The sequence below is a fragment of the Tachysurus vachellii genome, chromosome 26, assembly GCF_030014155.1.
Source record: "Tachysurus vachellii isolate PV-2020 chromosome 26, HZAU_Pvac_v1, whole genome shotgun sequence".
NCBI classification, from domain to species: domain Eukaryota; kingdom Metazoa; phylum Chordata; class Actinopteri; order Siluriformes; family Bagridae; genus Tachysurus; species Tachysurus vachellii.
In genome coordinates this window covers 14,079,350-14,099,154 of record NC_083485.1, presented here as the reverse complement: position 1 = coordinate 14,099,154, position 19,805 = coordinate 14,079,350, and the positions used below count along the sequence as shown (strand labels likewise).

Genomic DNA, 19,805 nt, shown 5'->3' with positions numbered 1-19,805 from the left:
ACTTGTGTATCTTAAAGTAGATGAACGGATATTTAATCTTTTTTTATTTCATTCATTAACATGATTTTTTTTTTGCCTTCCAATGTCTAAATATTTAAAAATAATAATACAAATGAAAAATAAAACGAAAAATAATATATAATTTATATATAAGTAATTTATATAGAAATTATAATGTGCAAAATTATATTGTAATGTTTAATATAATGTGTAATAAATAAATAATTAAATAACAGAAAGCAGACAGTTTTTTTTTTTTAAAGTTGCATTTTTCTCCCTATAAAAAAAAATCCTTTGACTCCTCGACTAAGAAAAAAATATCGTATTTCTTTAAATCAATATTGCAGAGATAACATTAGGTCGATAAGCATCGAGCAACGTCTTTGGGCTATTACTAGCTTTCGTTATTATTTTTTTATATAAATATATTTTATTTTTTACATGTTGAATGCAAATGAAATCAATAAACAGCAGCAGCTTTTAGACTATTAGATTTGTCAAAGATATTATTATTCATTATTTATGTTCATTGTGTTCTTATTGATTTTATTGTTTTTATTGTTGTTTCTCTGGAAAGCACCTTGTGCTCCTTTTGGCTGTTGTAAGGTGCTCTATAAATAAAATTTGATTGATTGATTGATTGATTGATTATAATATGACATTTGAAGAAATGTCTAAAATGATCTGTATCATAATAGACAAGTTTTTGGGTTAAAAAAAATTATAATAATAATTATCTGTACAAAAATGAAACATATAATAATAAATAATAATTAAAAAAAAACTTATTAAAGCATAAACTTTGCATAAATATTTCTAAACACAAATCAAAACAAGCAGAATATCAAAAAAAAAAATTAAAAATTAGTTGCAACGTTCATCAAAATTACCAAATTATTGATATCATGCGCTATCACAGATACATACGGTTACTTTACAGTGACATTTTTCAGTTCTGTAATTTCAAATTGTGTGAAACGGCATTAATGTGAAGCATCACATGTATTTAAACTGTGTTATTTAAGGAAGTGATGTACAAGTGGTTAAGGCTTTAGGTTGTTGATTGGAGGATCAGGGTTCGAGCCTCAGCACTGCCAAGCTATTACTGTTGGGCCCCTTAAGCAAGGCCCTCAACCCTCTCTGCTCCAGGGGCACTATATCATGGCTGACCCTGTGCTCTGACCCCAACCTCCTGAGTTGGTATATGTGAAGAAAGAATTTCACTGTTCTGTAACGTATATGTGACAAAATAAAGGCTTCTTTTCTATATCGTCCCTGTCAGACGGAATCCTCGTATCTCCAAAACCGTTATTTTTCAGGAAATTAAAAAAACGCCGTACCTTATCTGCAGTGCACAGGGTTTAGTCCGCGTTGCAGTGGATTGTCTTGCGCTAAATTCCTGTCCTCAGACGAGCACCAGAACTAGCGGGGGTCAAGATTTTTTTTTCTTTGAGCCCAGTGTTTTGAAGACATTTACCTCAGAAGACGTGTTGATTCGTTGCGACTCTTCTCGAGGAGAAATATGCCGTGAAGCTCTCCCACGGAGTGAGGAAGAGGTGGACAGTTGAAGTGTCCAATGGAGTTATGAGATTTGCGCTCAAGCTATTTTCAAGACTTTAGATTGGTTAATAACTTGTAAAAATAACAGACCCACGTGGGGACTGACCAATAGCATCGATATGTGAAAAAATATGAAATTGACCAAATTTGGACATACGAGGTTTCCGCCCGACAGTGACGATATGTTGGGTACAGCAGCTTGTGTGCTTGCCCTTCGCTGTCATTTGCAATTCTCTACCTAAACCGGTGCATATCAGGTTCGTTTTATTGTTCTTTCGGCCTCAGGGCCCTCACTCGGTTGCTTTAATTAACAAGCAGCATTTTGGTAATGAGCTTCAACCTTCACCTGCTAATTGTTATTGTGTGACGACTTCGCCGTCGTACGTCCTCCAACGAAAGAAGCGCGATTAGCGTGCAGTCTGGGATTGTGCATGCGAGTGTGTTTGCGGTATCTAGCAACTCTTAGGGGTGTGTGGTGTGTATTTCTGACGAGTGAAACCAGACCGGTAATTACCTCGTAGAAGGTAGTCGTAAAAAAGAAAGAGAGACGGAGAGGGAATTGTGGCGTCGCACAATTTCATTAGTGAAACACAGGGGGCCTTTAATTAAGCAGGAAAATGGGAAAGGCAGGTCTCGCGGCTCATTTGAAGCTTTCGCTGGCGTTTCACTAATGCGAGCTGACAGACAATAAATTCCCGCAGCCTCTTAGTGCACGCTGAAGTTAATGCAAAGAGACAATCTGGCCGACGAACGAGTGTCGAGGCCACTGTTCCAAACAGACCCATGACAGAGAAATGTATGGGAAGGATAGATGGATGGATGGATGGAGATGTAACTGGAGATTGGGAGATTATCGGTTATATAGACAGAGAAGGACAGACACCAAAGAGATGAGATGATGGAGAGATGTATGGAGAAGCTAGAAATGAGGAGATTATGGATGGACGGTAAGGACTGATTAAAAGAGAGATGAAGAAATAGATGGAGAAAGAGATAGAGAAATACAGGAGAAGATGATGGAAAGGTGTTTGAAGACAAAGCTGGAAGTGTGAAAAAGATGGACATACAGATGAAGAGAGAGAGGAAGAGATTGGAACTGGTAGAGAGATGGACAGAAAATGAGAGAAAGCAATGGGAAGATGATTGAAAAATGGATGGGGAAATAATACGGAAATGGAAAGATGTTGGCGAGATAAGACAGGAGTGATGACTATGGGATGAAGATATAGTCATGGAGAGATGAAGAAATGGATGGAGATAGAGATACAGGAATGGAGATGATGGAGATGTGTTTGAAGACAAAGCTGGAAATGATGAAGAAGAGATGAAGAGGCACAAGATGATGCTCCATCGAAAGAAACAAGTCAAAAATAATTGCCCCTTTAACAGCATAAAAGAGTCACCTTCTTTTTCCTTTACATTGTCACCTATCTGTATTTATGTCATGTCTGATACTATCAGTCGATCAGTCTGTCTGTCTGTCTGTCTGTCTGTCTGTCTCACTCTACATCTATCTGCCTGATTTTCGCTGTATTTCGCTTACTTACTCTGACTAAAATCTGATTTTCTATCGATCTGTCTGTATCACTACCTGTCTGTCTGTCTGTCCGTCCATATCTATTTGCCTGATTTGAACTGTCTATCACTCACTAACTCTGTCTGCCAATCTGTCTGTCTGTCTGTCTCACTATCTGTCTGTCTCACCATACATCTATCTATCTGTCTGTCTCACCATACATCTATCTATCTGTCTGTCTCACCATACATCTATCTGTCTGTCTGTCTCACCATACATCTATCTATCTGTCTGTCTCACCATACATCTATCTGTCTGTCTGTCCGTCCATATCTATCTGCCTAATTCACTCTGTCTGTCACTCACTAACTCTGTCTGCCAATCTGTCTGCCTGTCTGTCTCACTATCTGTCTGTCTCACCATACATCTATCTGTCTGTCTGTCTCACCATACATCTATATGTCTGTCTGTCTCACCATACATCTATCTGTCTGTCTGTCTGTCTGCCCATATCTATCTGCCTAATTCACTCTGTCTGTCACTCACTTACTCTGTCTGCCAATCTGTCAGTCTATCGATCCCTCTGTCTGTCTCACTATCTGTCTGTCTGCCTCCTTCTAAATAGAGATGCGGCGATGGCTCGAGCAGCTCCGACGAGTCTCGGCCAGATCGTGGCCTGCTATCAGAGTTGACTGACGCCATGAGAAATCGATTAAGCTGAAGCCACTGTCACTCTGCTTGTGACAAACTTAACGAGACATCCGTTAATGTGTGATAAATTACTTAATTAGCATTTGATAGCGACGAACTGGACGGCATTATCCGTATGACCTTTCTGAGATACAACAGACGTGAAGGTGAAATGCCAGTCGATTTCCACCAACAACAGAAATAGCTAGAAGGAATTTTCCTTTCAGCTGCAATAACTAACACCAAACTTTGTTGAGAATCAATATCCACTTGCATTCAAACCTACGCGCATATTCATTCATTTTCTACCGCTTTATCTGAACTACATCAGGTCACATCGGGAGCCTGTGCCTATCTCAGGCGTCATCGGGCATCAAGGCAGGATACACCCTGGACGGAGTGCCAACCCATCGCAGGGCACACACACACACACTCTCATTCACTCACGCAATCACACACTACGGACAATTTTCCAGAGATGCCAATCAACCTACCATGCATGTCTTTGGACCGGGGGAGGAAACCGGAGTACCCGGAGGAAACCCCCGAGGCACGGGGAGAACATGCAAACTCCACACACACAAGGTGGAGGCGGGAATCGAACCCCCAACCCTAGAGGTGTGAGGCGAACGTGCTAACCACTAAGCCACCGTGCCCCCTACGCGCATATTAAAAATAGCTATTTAGTTTATGAATTCTATCAGCGTGCTTGAAGTAGCTAGATGTTTAGCGTGTTAGCCAAGTGTATATCCACAGTGCTTGTGTTTTTAACAAGCATCAATCATTTAGGAAATAAATAACCTGATAGGAAATGATAGTTCTGGCCACTAAACATGGAGGACTTTCTCCAACACTGGTGTCTGTGTGATGGTAATTTAGTATAAATGGAGCACTTTGTGTAATACATTACCATCAGAGAAGGTTGTGATGAGCATATTGTCTGTGCCGATGCCCGGCCCGTGGCGGTTCAGTGCCAGGACGCGTAAAGAATACTCTGTAAACTTCTTCAGTCCTTCCATTTTGTAGCTTTGCCCGAGCACCTCTATGCTCTGATAGAGAGAACAGAGAGAGAGACAGAGAGAGAGAGAGAGAGAGAGAGAGAGAGAGAGAGAGAACAGAGAGAGAGAGAGAACGAGAGAACGAGACTGTAAAATCACCTCATTTTCTCTAATCATCAGCATCCATTATGAAAGAAATGTTCTCTCTTCCCTTTTAGGGTGTTTGAATTGAATTGTAGTTCATGGCATGGCTCCAGTCCCACTTATCAGTTATTGTCTATATTTTAGCTTAACTTCTTTTCCAAGAGAGAGAGAGAGAGAGAGAGAGAGAGAGAGAGAGAGAGAGAGAGAGGCAGATTGGCTGTGCCTGGCAGAAACCCGAGAGGGCGAACATGTTCAATATTTATCCAGCTGATTTTCTCTCAAAGCTTTTCACACTAAGCTTTCCATTTGCTCTCTGCTCTTTTATCAAGCCGACACGAGACACCTTGCACTCTGTAAAGACGAGTGCTAAGATCAGTGAAGAAAGTGTAGGCACGCTCTGATGTAATTAAGCCCTTTGGTGATAAACAACACATAAAGGATCGAGGTTGATGTAAGTTCCGTTTAAAAGCTGACTAATCACAGCTGCTATACACATTCATCAGATGCTGTGATCACACAACAAAGCCATAAAGGTGTAAAGTAATCAAATCCCAGGCACATGGACAAATTGTCTTATCCACTCAGGTTTCTGTCTATGTACTGCAAAGGATCGTAGGAGTAAGAGGTTTTCTCAACAACACACACACACTTGTGCACAAGCACACACACACACTCCAAATGCTGTCATGTTAGCTCATGTTAGCCAGGTAACTAGTTCAAGATTAGCTAATGCTAACCATCAGAGTTCCATGTTTAATATTTTATGTAAGTGTACATACAGTAGGTTAAAATTCAGATCTACAGTAGAATTGTTGTAAAGACCTGCTCTTTGCCAGTGGAGGTCTCGATCCAGAGTAGCCGGTAGCCTTGGATGGGGCCGTTGGCATATGCTGGAGGATCCCATGAGGCCTGGATAGAAGTTGGGGACATGGCCTCGGCCTGGAGGTTCTCCACAGGACCAGGGACCTGCACTGCTCCACACAAACAGATGCAGACCAAGAGTCACATTATACATATACAATAGGTACTAGAGATTTTTCATTTCCAATGAAAAACATTTTTTTGGATAATTTAGGTATAAGAAATTAAAAGATATAAAACTTTGGACTTATGGTCTATGTAGCTAGCTAATAAATGTTGGCAATGATGATTATGAACGCCGATAAACAGTATTTAACTGTCTGCTCTCAGAAATCCTGTCAGATTAGCTCCTATTAGCTAGCAGTGTAGTGTTAAGAGTAAAGATTAAAAATATGTATAAATATAACAAAGATTCTCTCATAAATCCTGTCAGATTATGTCATGTTATCTAGCTAGTTTTAACTGTGAATATTATAAATACTTGATCTCCAAATAAAGTATATTTATTTCTCTAAGAAATCCTGTCAGATTAGCTTGTGTTTGCTAGCCTGCTAGTTTTAACTATAAATATAATTCAAAATTCTAACAGAAATCTTATCAGATTAACAAATGCTAGAAGAAAACATCTTTATATAAACACTGCTTTGCATTTTTTCACAAAACACTGAGCAGTCACGCCACATTCTCCACATCAAATGCTTTTAACTCATGCTGCCATTTCGATCACGGTCTAATCTACAAAGTCAAGGTCAATTTCTAGCTTCTGAATGGCCAGGACCTACGGTGCGATAGGGCGGTATGCTAGACCCGATATTGATATATGCACATATTTAAGATCATGCTAATCTTAGCGTTAGTGACTAAAGAAAGAAACATTACCACTAATAGAGAGGTAACGAGAGAGATGTGAAAATGGAGGGTTTCTATGCAGTGCTCATAGAACTGAAATTTTTTTTTTTCCCAGAGTGTTCCTTTTGTCAGTCTGTGCGTGTTCACTCTGTACTGACTTAGAGCTATGGGCAAAAACGCTTGTCGGTGAGGTAATGAAGAAAAGGTCAAGCTGTTGAACATCTCCACAGAGCCTCATTAAAAAGGTGAAAAGCCAATATCTGGATAAAACTTTCTGTACTAAAAGGTCTATCATGGAAGCCAACATTAGGGAATTAGACAGAAGAGACAATGTTATGGATTATATCATATGAACTAGTAAAAATACAAAAAAAAAAAAAATAAATTAAAAAAAAAGAAATTGAAATATGAATAGTTTATGTTAGATTATTAGTATTTCTGATATTTATCGAAATTAATTAATTGGAATTTCCACAGGCATCTAATAAATCTATATTTGAGAAATCTTCCTGTCCTCCAGATCATTTTAGATGTTCCAATAACCTTTTAAAGCCTTTGAAATAATTCTACCGCTTATCCGAACTACATCGGGTCACGGGGAGCCTGTGCCTATCTCAGGCGTCATCTGGCATCAAGGCAGGATACACCCTGGACGGAGTGCCAACCCATCGCAGGGCACACACACACACACACACACACACACACACACACACACACACACACACACACACACACACTCATTCACTCACGCACTCACACACTGCGGACAATTTTCCAGAGATGCCAATCAACCTACCATGCATGTCTTTGGACCGGGGGAGGAAACCGGAGTACCCGGAGGAAACCCCCGAGGCACGGGGAGAACATGCAAACTCCACACACACAAGGTGGAGGCGGGAATCGAACCCCCAACCCTGGAGGTGTGAGGCGAACGTGCTAACCACTAAGCCACCGTGCCCCCCTTCAGATAGAAATTTAATGGCAAAATTAAAATCTTTTAGGAACTTGCCATTGAACCTAATTTTTGTCAGAATCATCACAATCTGTCAAAACTTTCTTTGTTTTCAAAACAGCTGATAACTTTTACAATGTGTTCAAAATTGTATACATAAAAATCGACCTAAAATTTTAAGCGTCAACATTAAGGATTAAACAAAAATGTACGTACCATCTGAGTTAAGGTTGCTCCAGCTTGTTGACGTTTTGATTCAATGGTCTTCGAAAACTTTGCGTTAACATTTTTTTGGTTAAATACTCGATGGAATTCGCTAAAGAAATTAGCGGCCTAAAGATGCTTATGACTTTCTAATTAGGAATTTAGCGCACAATGCTTATATTGGTCTTAGTGTTAATACTAATATTAACTAAAAGATGCACTCATTTCGAAGTTCATCCCAATCTAAGACCGGACAGCAAATCCACAACTTCATAAAACCATTTGTCCAGTCCAGTAGAGTGTGATGAGCATACGTACGTTCAGGCTGTGTGGAGAGCCGGATTTGCTCTGAGCTTTCTCCTGGCCCCAGCTCATTGTAGGCCACCACCCTGAAGATATAAACCGCCTCAGGCTTCAGATTGTTCACCGTCAACTGGAGACTCTCCGGCTCTGTCACGTTCACCGAGCGTTCTCTGTAAGAAGTCACAAGCATCAATTAAAACATGACTCTGAGATCCCAACAAACATGATACAAGACTTTGTCCTCAAACCCCTGCCAAATATCCTCCATTTCAGTGCCACAATAAACGAAAGACAGAGGTTGCTTTATTTAAGAGCCTAGACTTTATGTACCTCATGATGAGCAGAGACACCTTCGGAAAAAAAAAAGATGCTTTAGGGGAACCATAAAGAGAGCGTAATATACTACTGACTTACAGAACCTGACTGCAGAGCAGCAGCCAGCTGTCTATAAAAGAGAGAACGAAAGCACTTGAAGGTGAGGTAACACCATATCGTGTTCATTTCCTGCTTACAGCTGTTATAGGAGTTAGTAAAAAATACACTTTGGCTATTAATATGCCATCTTTTTGACCACCTGGTTTGTCACCGAGCCCATTTCTAACCTCAAAGCCGTTCTGGTTTTACTATGATGCTCAAAAAGTTAGGTTGTTAGTCAACTAACCATCCATGGCAGTGAAGATTTTAAACACTTTAGGATTGAGGCTGGCTCATGTTATGTAATATTTGCAGTGAAGCATTTTTAGCTTTTAGGATTATGACTTTTCTCAAAATCCCATCAAATTGGCTTGTTTGCTAACCATCTATCATTAGCTATGAAGATTTTGAACATTTAGCAATCTCATGCTAGCTAGCTATCTAAAATTAGCAATCAAATGTTTTTGGTATTTCGAAAAAAAAAAAAAAACTCCCTTCAGGTTAGCTCCTGTTAGCTAGGAAAATGTGAAAATTCATAAATAATAATGAATATTAGCGTCTATAAATGCTAGTCACTTATCCTTCTTCTAACATCTTCTGTCAGCAATTTATGACCTCAGACCCTGTATCCAGACATTACAGTGCATAAGGGCTATTCAGTAGATGAAGGGATTTGCTGTGTGTTGTGGAATTGCATAAAAACTTCTTCTGCTTTTCTTTCTGACTACAAAACACCCATATAGTGCACTTTGTAGTGGATATATGCAGAGACATGCCTAAATTTCCATCAGGCCCGCTTTCATTTCCATCTATGAGCCCAACATTGCATTTACATACATATTAATAGGCAGAATCAAAGAAATCCTTATGCTTTTATGTGTTTAAGGGTTCATTAGATAAAAAGTTTTACTTTAGACAAGCAGCATGTCATCTGTCATAGACAGTCATGTTTCTTTTTGTTAATAAAGGCTTATTTAAAAATCTAGAGGATTTGCAGCACATCTTGTATGATATCTTAGTTATAAGTTGCTGCTCATCACTCCCAATGTATTGCTTGCTTTTAATATTAATATTAATAATAATAATAATAATAATAATAATAATAATAATAATAATGAGAGTGTTTCGTACCTGTTAATGCCCTCCTGTGTGTAAAAGACTCCATAGGTGAGGATGGTACCACGTGTCTCCACTGGGGGGCGCCAGGAGAGACGCACAAAGCGGCTGGACACAAGCACAGGGGTCAGGTCCCGGGGGAAGGAAGGGAGGACGCCTGAGCTCGGGACAACTGGTGGGGGAGGAGAGGAGTAAGTCAACGAAGGAGTGTGGGGAACGGGGGGATCAGAGGGCTGGACAGCTGGAGTGCCCTCTGACCCGTTAGTCATATACAGGGAAGAAAGGAGGAGAGGAGAGGGGGTGGAGGTAAAGGTGAGAAGAAGAGAAGAGAAGAGAAGAGAAGAGAAGAGAAGAGAAGAGAAGAGAAGAGAAGAGGGGTAAGGAAGAAGGTAAGGGGGAAAAGGGGAGAAAAGCCAGGAGGGTAGGAAGGGAGGGGTGAAAGAAACAATAGGAGCAATGGCCAATGGAATGAAAACATAAGGAAAGAGAAATAAAGAGAGAAAAAACAGACCAGGAAGAAAAGAAAGAAGAAAGATAAGGAAGATCACAGACTAGAAAGGCTTCGCTAATAAAAGATCAGGGTACTTAGTCAACGTCACAGAGGAAGCATGGAGAACTGAGCAGAATGAGACAGCCCAATGTTAAAGCATCACTCAGCAATGCAGCACACGGCTAGATCAAGCATGGTGACATTAGCAATGAACAACGAGAACGGTGGACCAACAATGCATTGTGTTCACAGTAGCCCTTCGCAATCCCTAAAGGCAAGTGGTGCACCAAACAGGAATGGAATGAGAAGCGGGAGTGAAGACAGGGAATTTGAGTCGGATGTGCTCAGAATACATGATGGATAAAAGGATCTGCTAAAGGAATTCGTGTCAGATATGATAAAGTGTCTATAAATGCTAATCCTCACTTGGGGCCCACTTGCTATGCACAACTCATCACCCCCTTTCCCAGATCCCATAGAACCAATAAGTATTACCGCTTTCCTGATTTTATTTATTCCAGTGAAACTATCTATTTAGTGGTAGTATATCAGGTGGTGCAACATTGATCCTGTGCTTCCTGGGACCACCACCTAAATATCTTCTCAGTGGTGCTCCAACGGACCATGGATGGACAAGGTAGAGGGGCTCCTAGGAATGCATGGCTGTCAAATAACATCTCTACACCACTTAAAACCCTGATCCATATGTAAGCGTGTGTACAGCAGTGTGAGATGAAACCCCTGGATGCTGTTTTCACACCTGTGATGATGCTCTCTCAAGCAGACACATCCATGTCTGATACTACCTTCACACACTAGTTCACACTCTCGCCCGGGGAATGAGTGTTACGACTCAGCACACACACTCTCGGGCTGTCTGATATGCGCTGAAACAACAAATCCCACTCGAGTTGAAGACGCAGTCAGAAGACTGAAGATTTGTCCACTCTGACCGGAAGGCATGTTCGCTAGGCCATGCTGGTAAAACACACACGTTAAATGATGATGTCTATAGCAACTCTGTGTTATGGAGTTAGGTGAGGCTTGAACTGCTGCAATGAACAAATTGCTTTGTAAATAGACACTGCTAACAGCTCCTGCACAGTGCAACCACAACTTCAAGTGGAAGCCTATAAAGGGTCAGTCCACAAGTGCTCTATTTACTGTGCATTTTACCATAAACCAGAAAATAGACCACTTGCAAAGCTACCATTCTTCTAGATCTTTCTACAGCCTACAAATCGTTATAACTTCAGGGGTATAACCTAAACTGTTTGCTCACTTACTCACTTTTCTACCGCTTATCCGAACTACCTCGGGTCACAGGGAGCCGTCATCGGGCATCAAGGCAGGATACACCCTGGACGGAGTGCCAACCCATCACAGGGCACACACACACTCTCATTCACTCACGCAATCACACACTACGGACAATTTTCCAGAGATGCCAATCAACCTACCATGCATGTCTTTGGACCGGGGGAGGAAACCGGAGTACCCGGAGGAAACCCCCGAGGCACGGGGAGAACATGCAAACTCCACACACACAAGGCGTGTGTTTTTGCAGCATATTAATGCACGGACCAACAAATAAACAAGAGTACCAAGGCATGTGTTTTTTCTTTTACTCAAACCTCATGGGTATGCAAAAGAGTTCCCAGCAGATTATTAGGTCTCAGTATATTGTTGCATCTGGTCCTGAGGGAAAGAGCGGTAGTGGAAGTGCTACAGAACAGGAGCTCAGAGAGACCAAAATAGATGCCAGTAAACATGTCAGAAATCTGCAAGGTGTTAAGGTCGCCTTAGTTCAAGCCACACTAGTTCAAGGAGAGAGTTCATCATGTGGCTCTGTGAAGCGTGCTATGAAATATGTAAGTCATTATAAATGGAAATTTGGACATTGATGTATTCAAGAGTTCAGAATGGAGATTTACTATTATGGCATTTGGCAGACTCTCTTATCCAGAGCAACTTAGGTTTATCTCATTCATACGGCTGAACAGTTGTAGGGTTAAAGGTCTTGCTCAAGGGCCCAGCAGTGGCAGCTTGGTGGTCCAAGGATTTTAACTCACAGTCTTCCCATCAGTAGTTAACTACTTAAGCTACCATCTCAATGACTATCAAAAAGTGTGTTTGCGGAGGTAAAGAACATCGCTTAATCAAACAGTGTACCTTGAGGAACCAGTCTATACCAAAGATCACAATTTTATTTTATTTTCTTGATCTTGGACACAATAGTTAACAATCTAACAAATTTGAGTAAAAAAATCAGAGTTTGGGCATATATATATATATATTTATATATTTTTATTTCTGGGCTTCATAACTTTACTTTAGAAAGTAAAGTTATTGATAAATGGGATCTGAAGTCCATCAGCCATTTTGTATGTGCCACCTAATGGACTCTTTAGACATTTCAAACATAACATGAGTTAGCATCATTTTATTTTACTATTATTATTATTATTAATATTATTATTATTATTATTATTATTATTATTATTGTATTTGTTCATTCATTCATTCATTCATTCATCTTCTACCGCTTATCCATACTACCTCAGGTCACGGGGAGCCTCAGGTGTCATCGGGCATCAAGGCAGGATACACCCTGGACGGAGTGCCAACCCATCGCAGGGCACACACACACACTCTCATTCACTCACTCAATCACACACTACGGACAATTTTCCAGAGATGCCAATCAACCTACCTTGCATGTCTTTGGACCGGGGGAGGAAACCGGAGTACCCGGAGGAAACCCCCGAGGCACGGGGAGAACATGCAAACTCCACACACACAAGGTGGAGGTGGGAATCGAACCCCCAACCCTGGAGGTGTGAGGCGAACGTGCTAACCACTAAGCCACGTGCCTCCTATTGTATTTGTTGTTATTTACATTTGTTTTTACTAAAACTGTAGTCACAAAATCTAATTCCATTTTAAAAGTAAATATGTAGATAAAATGACAAAACAATTTGAGCTTGAATCTGACTGGCTGTTCGAAACGCGGAATCCCTGGAAGTCCGATAAGCAAGAATTAGCCGAAGTCGCTCATTAGCGGAAGAAAACGACTGAGTAATTTAACAAATAGATGATCTCAAAGTGATTGGATAAAAAACAGTCTTTGATTGAAACGAGACTCTTCTTATCAGGCACTGTTGTATGCTTCATGTACTTTAAAGTGCTTTGAAACCAATTAAGTACTTCAGGTTAAAGAGCCCATTAGTCACAAATGGAGTCTCGGCAGCCATTAGCCTTTCCTTTCTCCCGTCTTCCTCCTCTTTTGTGCTCATCATGAAAATTTACATCTTCCTCTACATGTATAACTGCTTTATAAAGTCTTTGTATTTGTAAACGCTGTCTCAACTAAATGACTGATAAACGTATGCAGACGCATGAACATACGTCTCCTGCTCCTTATTTCCTTAACTCAAAACAGAGGGCGCTGAGGAAGCAAAAACAGACAAAATGACATGAACAGTCTCTAAATGCACCCATTTAGAGAAAGCTGAGTCACAGTAATAGCTTCATTATTGTTCGTCAGTGGAGAAAGAGCGAGCCAGGCTGAGAAGATGAAAAGATGACTATTTTTCTGTAATGCAGCAATGACAAAAGGGCCTCGAGAGTAAAAATCTTCTGTACAGTGCAACATGTCCCTCAAACGTGTCTCACCATTCACATGATCGTGTCCAGATCATGTCACAGTTTGTTTCTAAACCCTAATGAGCGCTAATTTTAGCATCACACTTTTACCATTCATGCTAAAGGGTTTGATCATTCAGAGCTGATCAAAAACTCCACAAAGTTGTGATGTGAATTCGCATTGTCCTGTGAGTGTATAGGGTTAATGTGTATAGGGTTAATGTGTATATGGTTAATGTGTATAAGGTTAATGTGTATAGGGTTAATGTGTATATGGATAAAGTGTATAGGGTTAAAGTGTATAGGGTTAAAGTGTATAGGGTTAATGTGTATATGGTTAATGTGTATAGGGTTAATGTGTATAGGGTTAATGTGTATATGGATAAAGTGTATAGGGTTAATGTGTATATGGTTAATGTGTATAGGGTTAATGTGTATAGGGTTAATGTGTATAGGGTTAATGTGTATATGGATAAAGTGTATAGGGTTAATGTGTATAGGGTTAAAGTGTATAGGGTTAATGTGTATAGGGTTAAAGTTTATAGGGTTAATGTGTATAGGGTTAAAGTTTATAGGGTTAATGTGTATAGGGTTAAAGTGTATAGGGTTAAAGTGTATAGGGTTAATGTGTATAGGGTTAATGTGTATAGGGTTAATGTGTATATGGATAAAGTGTATAGGGTTAATGTGTATAGGGTTAAAGTGTATAGGGTTAATGTGTATAGGGTTAAAGTTTATAGGGTTAATGTGTATAGGGTTAAAGTGTATATGGTTAAAGTGTATAGGGTTAATGTGTATAGGGTTAATGTGTATATGGTTAAAGTGTATAGGGTTAAAGTGTATAGGGTTAAAGTGTATAGGGTTAATGTGTATATGGTTAATGTGTATAGGGTTAATGTGTATATGGTTAAAGTGTATAGGGTTAAAGTGTATAGGGTTAAAGTGTATAGGGTTAATGTGTATATGGTTAAAGTGTATAGGGTTAATGTGTATATGGTTAAAGTGTATAGGGTTAAAGTGTATAGGGTTAAAGTGTATAGGGTTAATGTGTATATGGTTAAAGTGTATAGGGTTAATGTGTATATGGTTAAAGTGTATAGGGTTAAAGTGTATAGGGTTAAAGTGTATAGGGTTAATGTGTATATGGTTAAAGTGTATAGGGTTAATGTGTATATGGTTAAAGTGTATATGGTTAAAGTGTATAGGGTTAAAGTGTATAGGGTTAAAGTGTATAGGGTTAAAGTGTATAGGGTTAAAGTGTATAGGGTTAAAGTGTATAGGGTTAATGTGTATATGGTTAAAGTGTATAGGGTAAAGTGTATAGGGGTAAAGTGTATAGGGTAAAGTGTATTAGGTAAAGTGTATACGGGTAAAGTGTATGGGGTAAATTGTATGGGGTAAAGTGTTTATATGCAAAGTGTGTAGGGGTAAAGTGTATAAAGCCAGCTGCTTTTCTTATCTTGGATCTTGAATGAATGCACATCAGACAATCAGGTCAAAATTTCAAAAATGTCGTTGCCTTCTGTTCGGAGGAAAGACTGAATGTGTTGGGGCTTAAATACCTCAGGTGAACATTTTTCATATCACTTAGTTACATGACTGGTATTGAGTTTATACTAAAACCAATGACCAATGCTGCTGACCAATCAGAATCAAGAATTCAACAGATCTGTGGTACAAGTTGATCTAATTTATTATTGTTTTTGTTATTATTATTATTGCAGTGATTAATTAGTGAACCATTTTGGATACTTTAAAAAAGCTAAAAAACTAAACAATTTAATGTGGAAAAAGTATGAAACCCTGGGTCGTTACCATGGAAACATATCAGTATACTGTAGATCTAAAAGAACAGCATTTCTCCCCAGAACTTTCTTGTTGTTGATGTTCAGTCCTGTTCAACCTGCTCGTTTCTCACTAGCTGTCAAGGCTGCGCAGACCGACCTCCATGATCTCCCCACCTTCACGTCCATCGAGAGAGCAGTAGGGAGGACGTATCGGGTTTTAACCTCCGGCCATTAAAGGCAAAGCAAAAAGCCCACTATTAATCATGAAGTGGGGGGATATGGATGGAGACACGAACGTGATTACATTTTTCCATCTTCTGAATGGCGCTGCTTAATCCGCCCCACGGGACGCCTCTGAGGGCTAATGGGATAATATAAACTTTGACTTCATTTTGTATAAAGAGGGTGGGAGGGAGCTTTATTTCTTCCGGTGTAAAAAAAAATAAAGAAGAAAATTAATTACAATTCAGCGTCATGCAAAAATGAGTAATGGACAGCACTGGGTAAAGGAAACATCTCCCTTAAACATGTTAAATATGATTCTAATGAAATTTAAGTGATGTGTTTAGAGACTCCGTGTGGCTACGATGAGCGCTTTGTACAGATTAAACAGAAGTAAGAGAGCTGGACAGAACTCTCTCTCTCTCTCTCTCTCTCTGGCCATGTCCACACTAATACGTTTACTTTCGAAAACGTATTTTTTTCTCTCCGTTTTGGCCTTTCGTCCACACTGAGAGCGCTTTAAGTCAACGAAAACGTAGCTGTTGGAAGACGCTCTCTAAAGCGGATAAATTTGAAAACGCCGTCTTCGCGTCTTAGTGTGGACTGTGAAGACGGGGGCTTTTGAATACTATGACGCATTTTTAGTCATGTGATGCAGTCGAAAGTAAATAAACGCCTAGCGGAAATGACGCTGGTTGAAGCTTTACTCATGTGGATGCAGAGCGTTTTTAGACGTAAACTCCGTTTTCAAATATATCCGGATTAGTCTGGACATGGCCTCTCTCTCTCTCTCTCTCTCTCTCTCTCTCGCTCGCTCTCTTTAGGTAGCTATGAAATGAGGTCTGAATCTCACTCCTCTCTCACTCCTCTCACTCCTCCGCTCTCAGCATGGCATTGCGGGTCATATAGGAAACCGTTAATTACAGACCTTAAGATTGAACTGTGACACCTATGAAGATCACACAGTAATTAAAAACTATAATAAGAAAAAACGTTCAGAATGTTTTTTTTCTTTAATCTGAACCTCGCAGAGACAAAATTTTTAGTTTTCTCTGAGCTTATTTTTAGTCACTGTATATCGTTATGCAATGCGACGGAAAGTATACGTTCGATACGCCTTACAATAGAGCAGAAACCCTGGCACATGCCCAAGGATTGTTTTTTTTCCCCGATGCTATCTCCGATCTTTGCTTTTCCCATTGTTTGGAAACTGAAATAAAAAAAGACCTTTGAGCCTTTAACTCGAGGTGCATCTATTCTCTGTTCAATTTTCTCTCCTCCCTCCAGCAGCATTAGTCTTTTTGGACTCAGAAAAAAGAAAAAAAAAAGGCATTCTATCACGGAGCAGATCAATTTGCGATGTGTCGTAGTTGGTACGTGAAACAGCTGCACGCGCTCCTTTGATCAATGCAGCTGGACGATGCAGGGACATCAGGATGAAATGGACATCTTGGGAGGAGAAATGTTTTTCTTTCGCTCTACGTCTCGAGCGGCGTGGCCTCAGGGACGATCTTCATCACGCCCGCCCAGTGCTCCTGAGATAAATACAATTTTAATGGGTGAAAGGAGCAGAGACGTTGGGGGGGAGCGAGGAGGACGGTCGTTAGTGGAGACGGCAGATCAATCTAGGAGGACAGGTTACAGAAACTGGACTGTTCACGTTTTCTATTTCAGAGTCAGTTGTGTCCCGTGTCATCAGATAGCAAGAGGACTGATAGAAGACTAGATGAAGCTCAATCCCAGTCTTAGAATTCGTAAACCAGTAGCATGGTGCTTGGGCAATGCTAGGAGCAGTGCATAATTCCAGGATTGCGCAGGACAAACCTCAGAACTAAGAGTGAGGCTTAGAACATAAAGAAAGAAAGGTGTAGATATGATGAGAAGTGATGCTGGGTGCTGTGCTGGAAGCCATGCAAAATGAGAGAACTGAGGAGACGGTTATGATGGTGCTTAGGGTGTAGCTGAGAACATTGTGGTCTCATTTATCAAACAGATATAAAAAAATATTATTCGGAAATCCTTCACAGGAGCATTTACATAAGAAATGATCCCAGTGAGTTCGGAAAAAAAGTTTGTATCCTATCCTGAGTTTGTGGAAATGTAGGTATAATAAAAATCACTAGTCTGAACCTCTAAAGATCAAACTGTGATGAATTAGTGAGGTTTAATATTCGAATCATGTTCTGAAGTATGATTATGTGTTTATTTCATTTACACACTACTTTAATTATCATTCTGTGAAAATAACCACTATTGGTAACAAATCCATAAGTTAAAACAAATAAGACTAACCATTCCAAATATCATCTCAGAGAACCGACAATTATCTCAGAGAACTAAATATCATCTCAGAGAACCGACAATTATCTCAGAGAACTAAATATCATCTCAGAGAACCAACAATTATCTTATAGAACTAAATATCATCTCAGAGAACCAACAATTATCTCGTAGAACTAAATATAATCTCAGAGAACCGACAATTATCTCAGAGAACTAAATATCATCTCAGAGAACTAAATATCATCTCAACGAACCAACAATTATCTCAGAGAACTAAATATCATCTCAGAGAACCAACAATTATCTCAGAGAACTAAATATCATCTCAGAGAACCAACAATTATCTCAGAGAACTAAATATCATCTCAGAGAACCGACAATTATCTCAGAGAACTAAATATCATCTCAGAGAACCAACAATTATCTCATAGAACTAAATATCATCTCAGAGAACCAACAATTATCTCATAGAACTAAATATCATCTCAGAGAACCGACAATTATCTCAGAGAACTAAATATCATCTCAAAAAACCAACAATTATCTCAGAGAACTAAATATCATCTCAGAGAACTGACAATTATCTCAGAGAACTAAATATCATCTCAGAGAACCAACAATTATCTCAGAGAACTAAATATAATCTCAGAGAACTAAATATCATCTCAGAGAACCAACAATTATCTCAGAGAACTAAATATCATCTCAGAGAACCAACAATTATCTCAGAGAACTAAATATCATCTCAGAGAACCAACAATTATCTCAGAGAACTAAATATCATCTCAGAGAACCAACAATTATCTCAGAGAACTAAATATCATCTCAGAGAACCGACAATTATCTCAGAGAACTAAATATCATCTCAGAGAACCAACAATTATCTCATAGAACTAAATATCATCTCAGAGAACCAACAATTATCTCATAGAACTAAATATCATCTCAGAGAACCGACAATTATCTCAGAGAACTAAATATCATCTCAAAAAACCAACAATTATCTCAGAGAACTAAATATCATCTCAGAGAACTGACAATTATCTCAGAGAACTAAATATCATCTCAGAGAACCAACAATTATCTCAGAGAACTAAATATCATCTCAGAGAACCAACAATTATCTCAGAGAACTAAATATCATCTCAGAGAAGCAACAATTATCTCAGAGAACTAAATATCATCTCAGAGAAGCAACAATTATCTCAGAGAACTAAATATAATCTCAGAGAACTAAATATCATCTCAGAGAACCAACAATTATCTCAGAGAACTAAATATCATCTCAGAGAACCAGCAATTATCTCAGAGAACTAAATATCATCTCAGAGAAGCAACAATTATCTCAGAGAACTAAATATCATCTCAACGAACCAACAATTATCTCAGAGAACTAAATATCATCTCAGAGAACCGACAATTATCTCAGAGAACTAAATATCAGCTCAAAAAACCAACAATTATCTCAGAGATCTAAATATCATCTCAGAGAACCGAAAATTATCTCAGAGAACTAAATATCATCTCAGAGAACCGACAATTATCTCAGAGAACTAAATATCATCTCAGAGAACCAAAATTTACTTCAAAGAAGCAAATATTACCTCAGAAAACCAAATATTATCTCAGAGAAATACTTATCATCTAGAAAAACCAACAATTATCTCATAGGTCCAAATATCATTTTAGAGAAACAAATATCATCTCAGAGAGCCAAATATCATATCATATAAGACCAAATAAGAGTTCTATAAAATACGCAAGCTTTTTT

The 19,805-nt window shown here is 39.2% G+C and overlaps 1 protein-coding gene across 1 annotated transcript in view; it reads right to left on the bottom strand.

The window, feature by feature from the left end:
* dcc (DCC netrin 1 receptor) overlaps window positions 1-19,805 on the bottom strand; it is a 255,376-nt gene that overhangs the window by 69,761 nt on the left and 165,810 nt on the right. The window contains exons 8-11 of the mRNA XM_060863587.1: window positions 9,623-9,779; window positions 8,093-8,247; window positions 5,731-5,879; window positions 4,677-4,815 (exon numbers count right to left, since the gene is read on the bottom strand). Of these exons, the coding sequence (XP_060719570.1) occupies window positions 4,677-4,815; window positions 5,731-5,879; window positions 8,093-8,247; window positions 9,623-9,779 (600 nt within the window). The remainder of the gene's footprint in view (window positions 1-4,676; window positions 4,816-5,730; window positions 5,880-8,092; window positions 8,248-9,622; window positions 9,780-19,805) is intronic.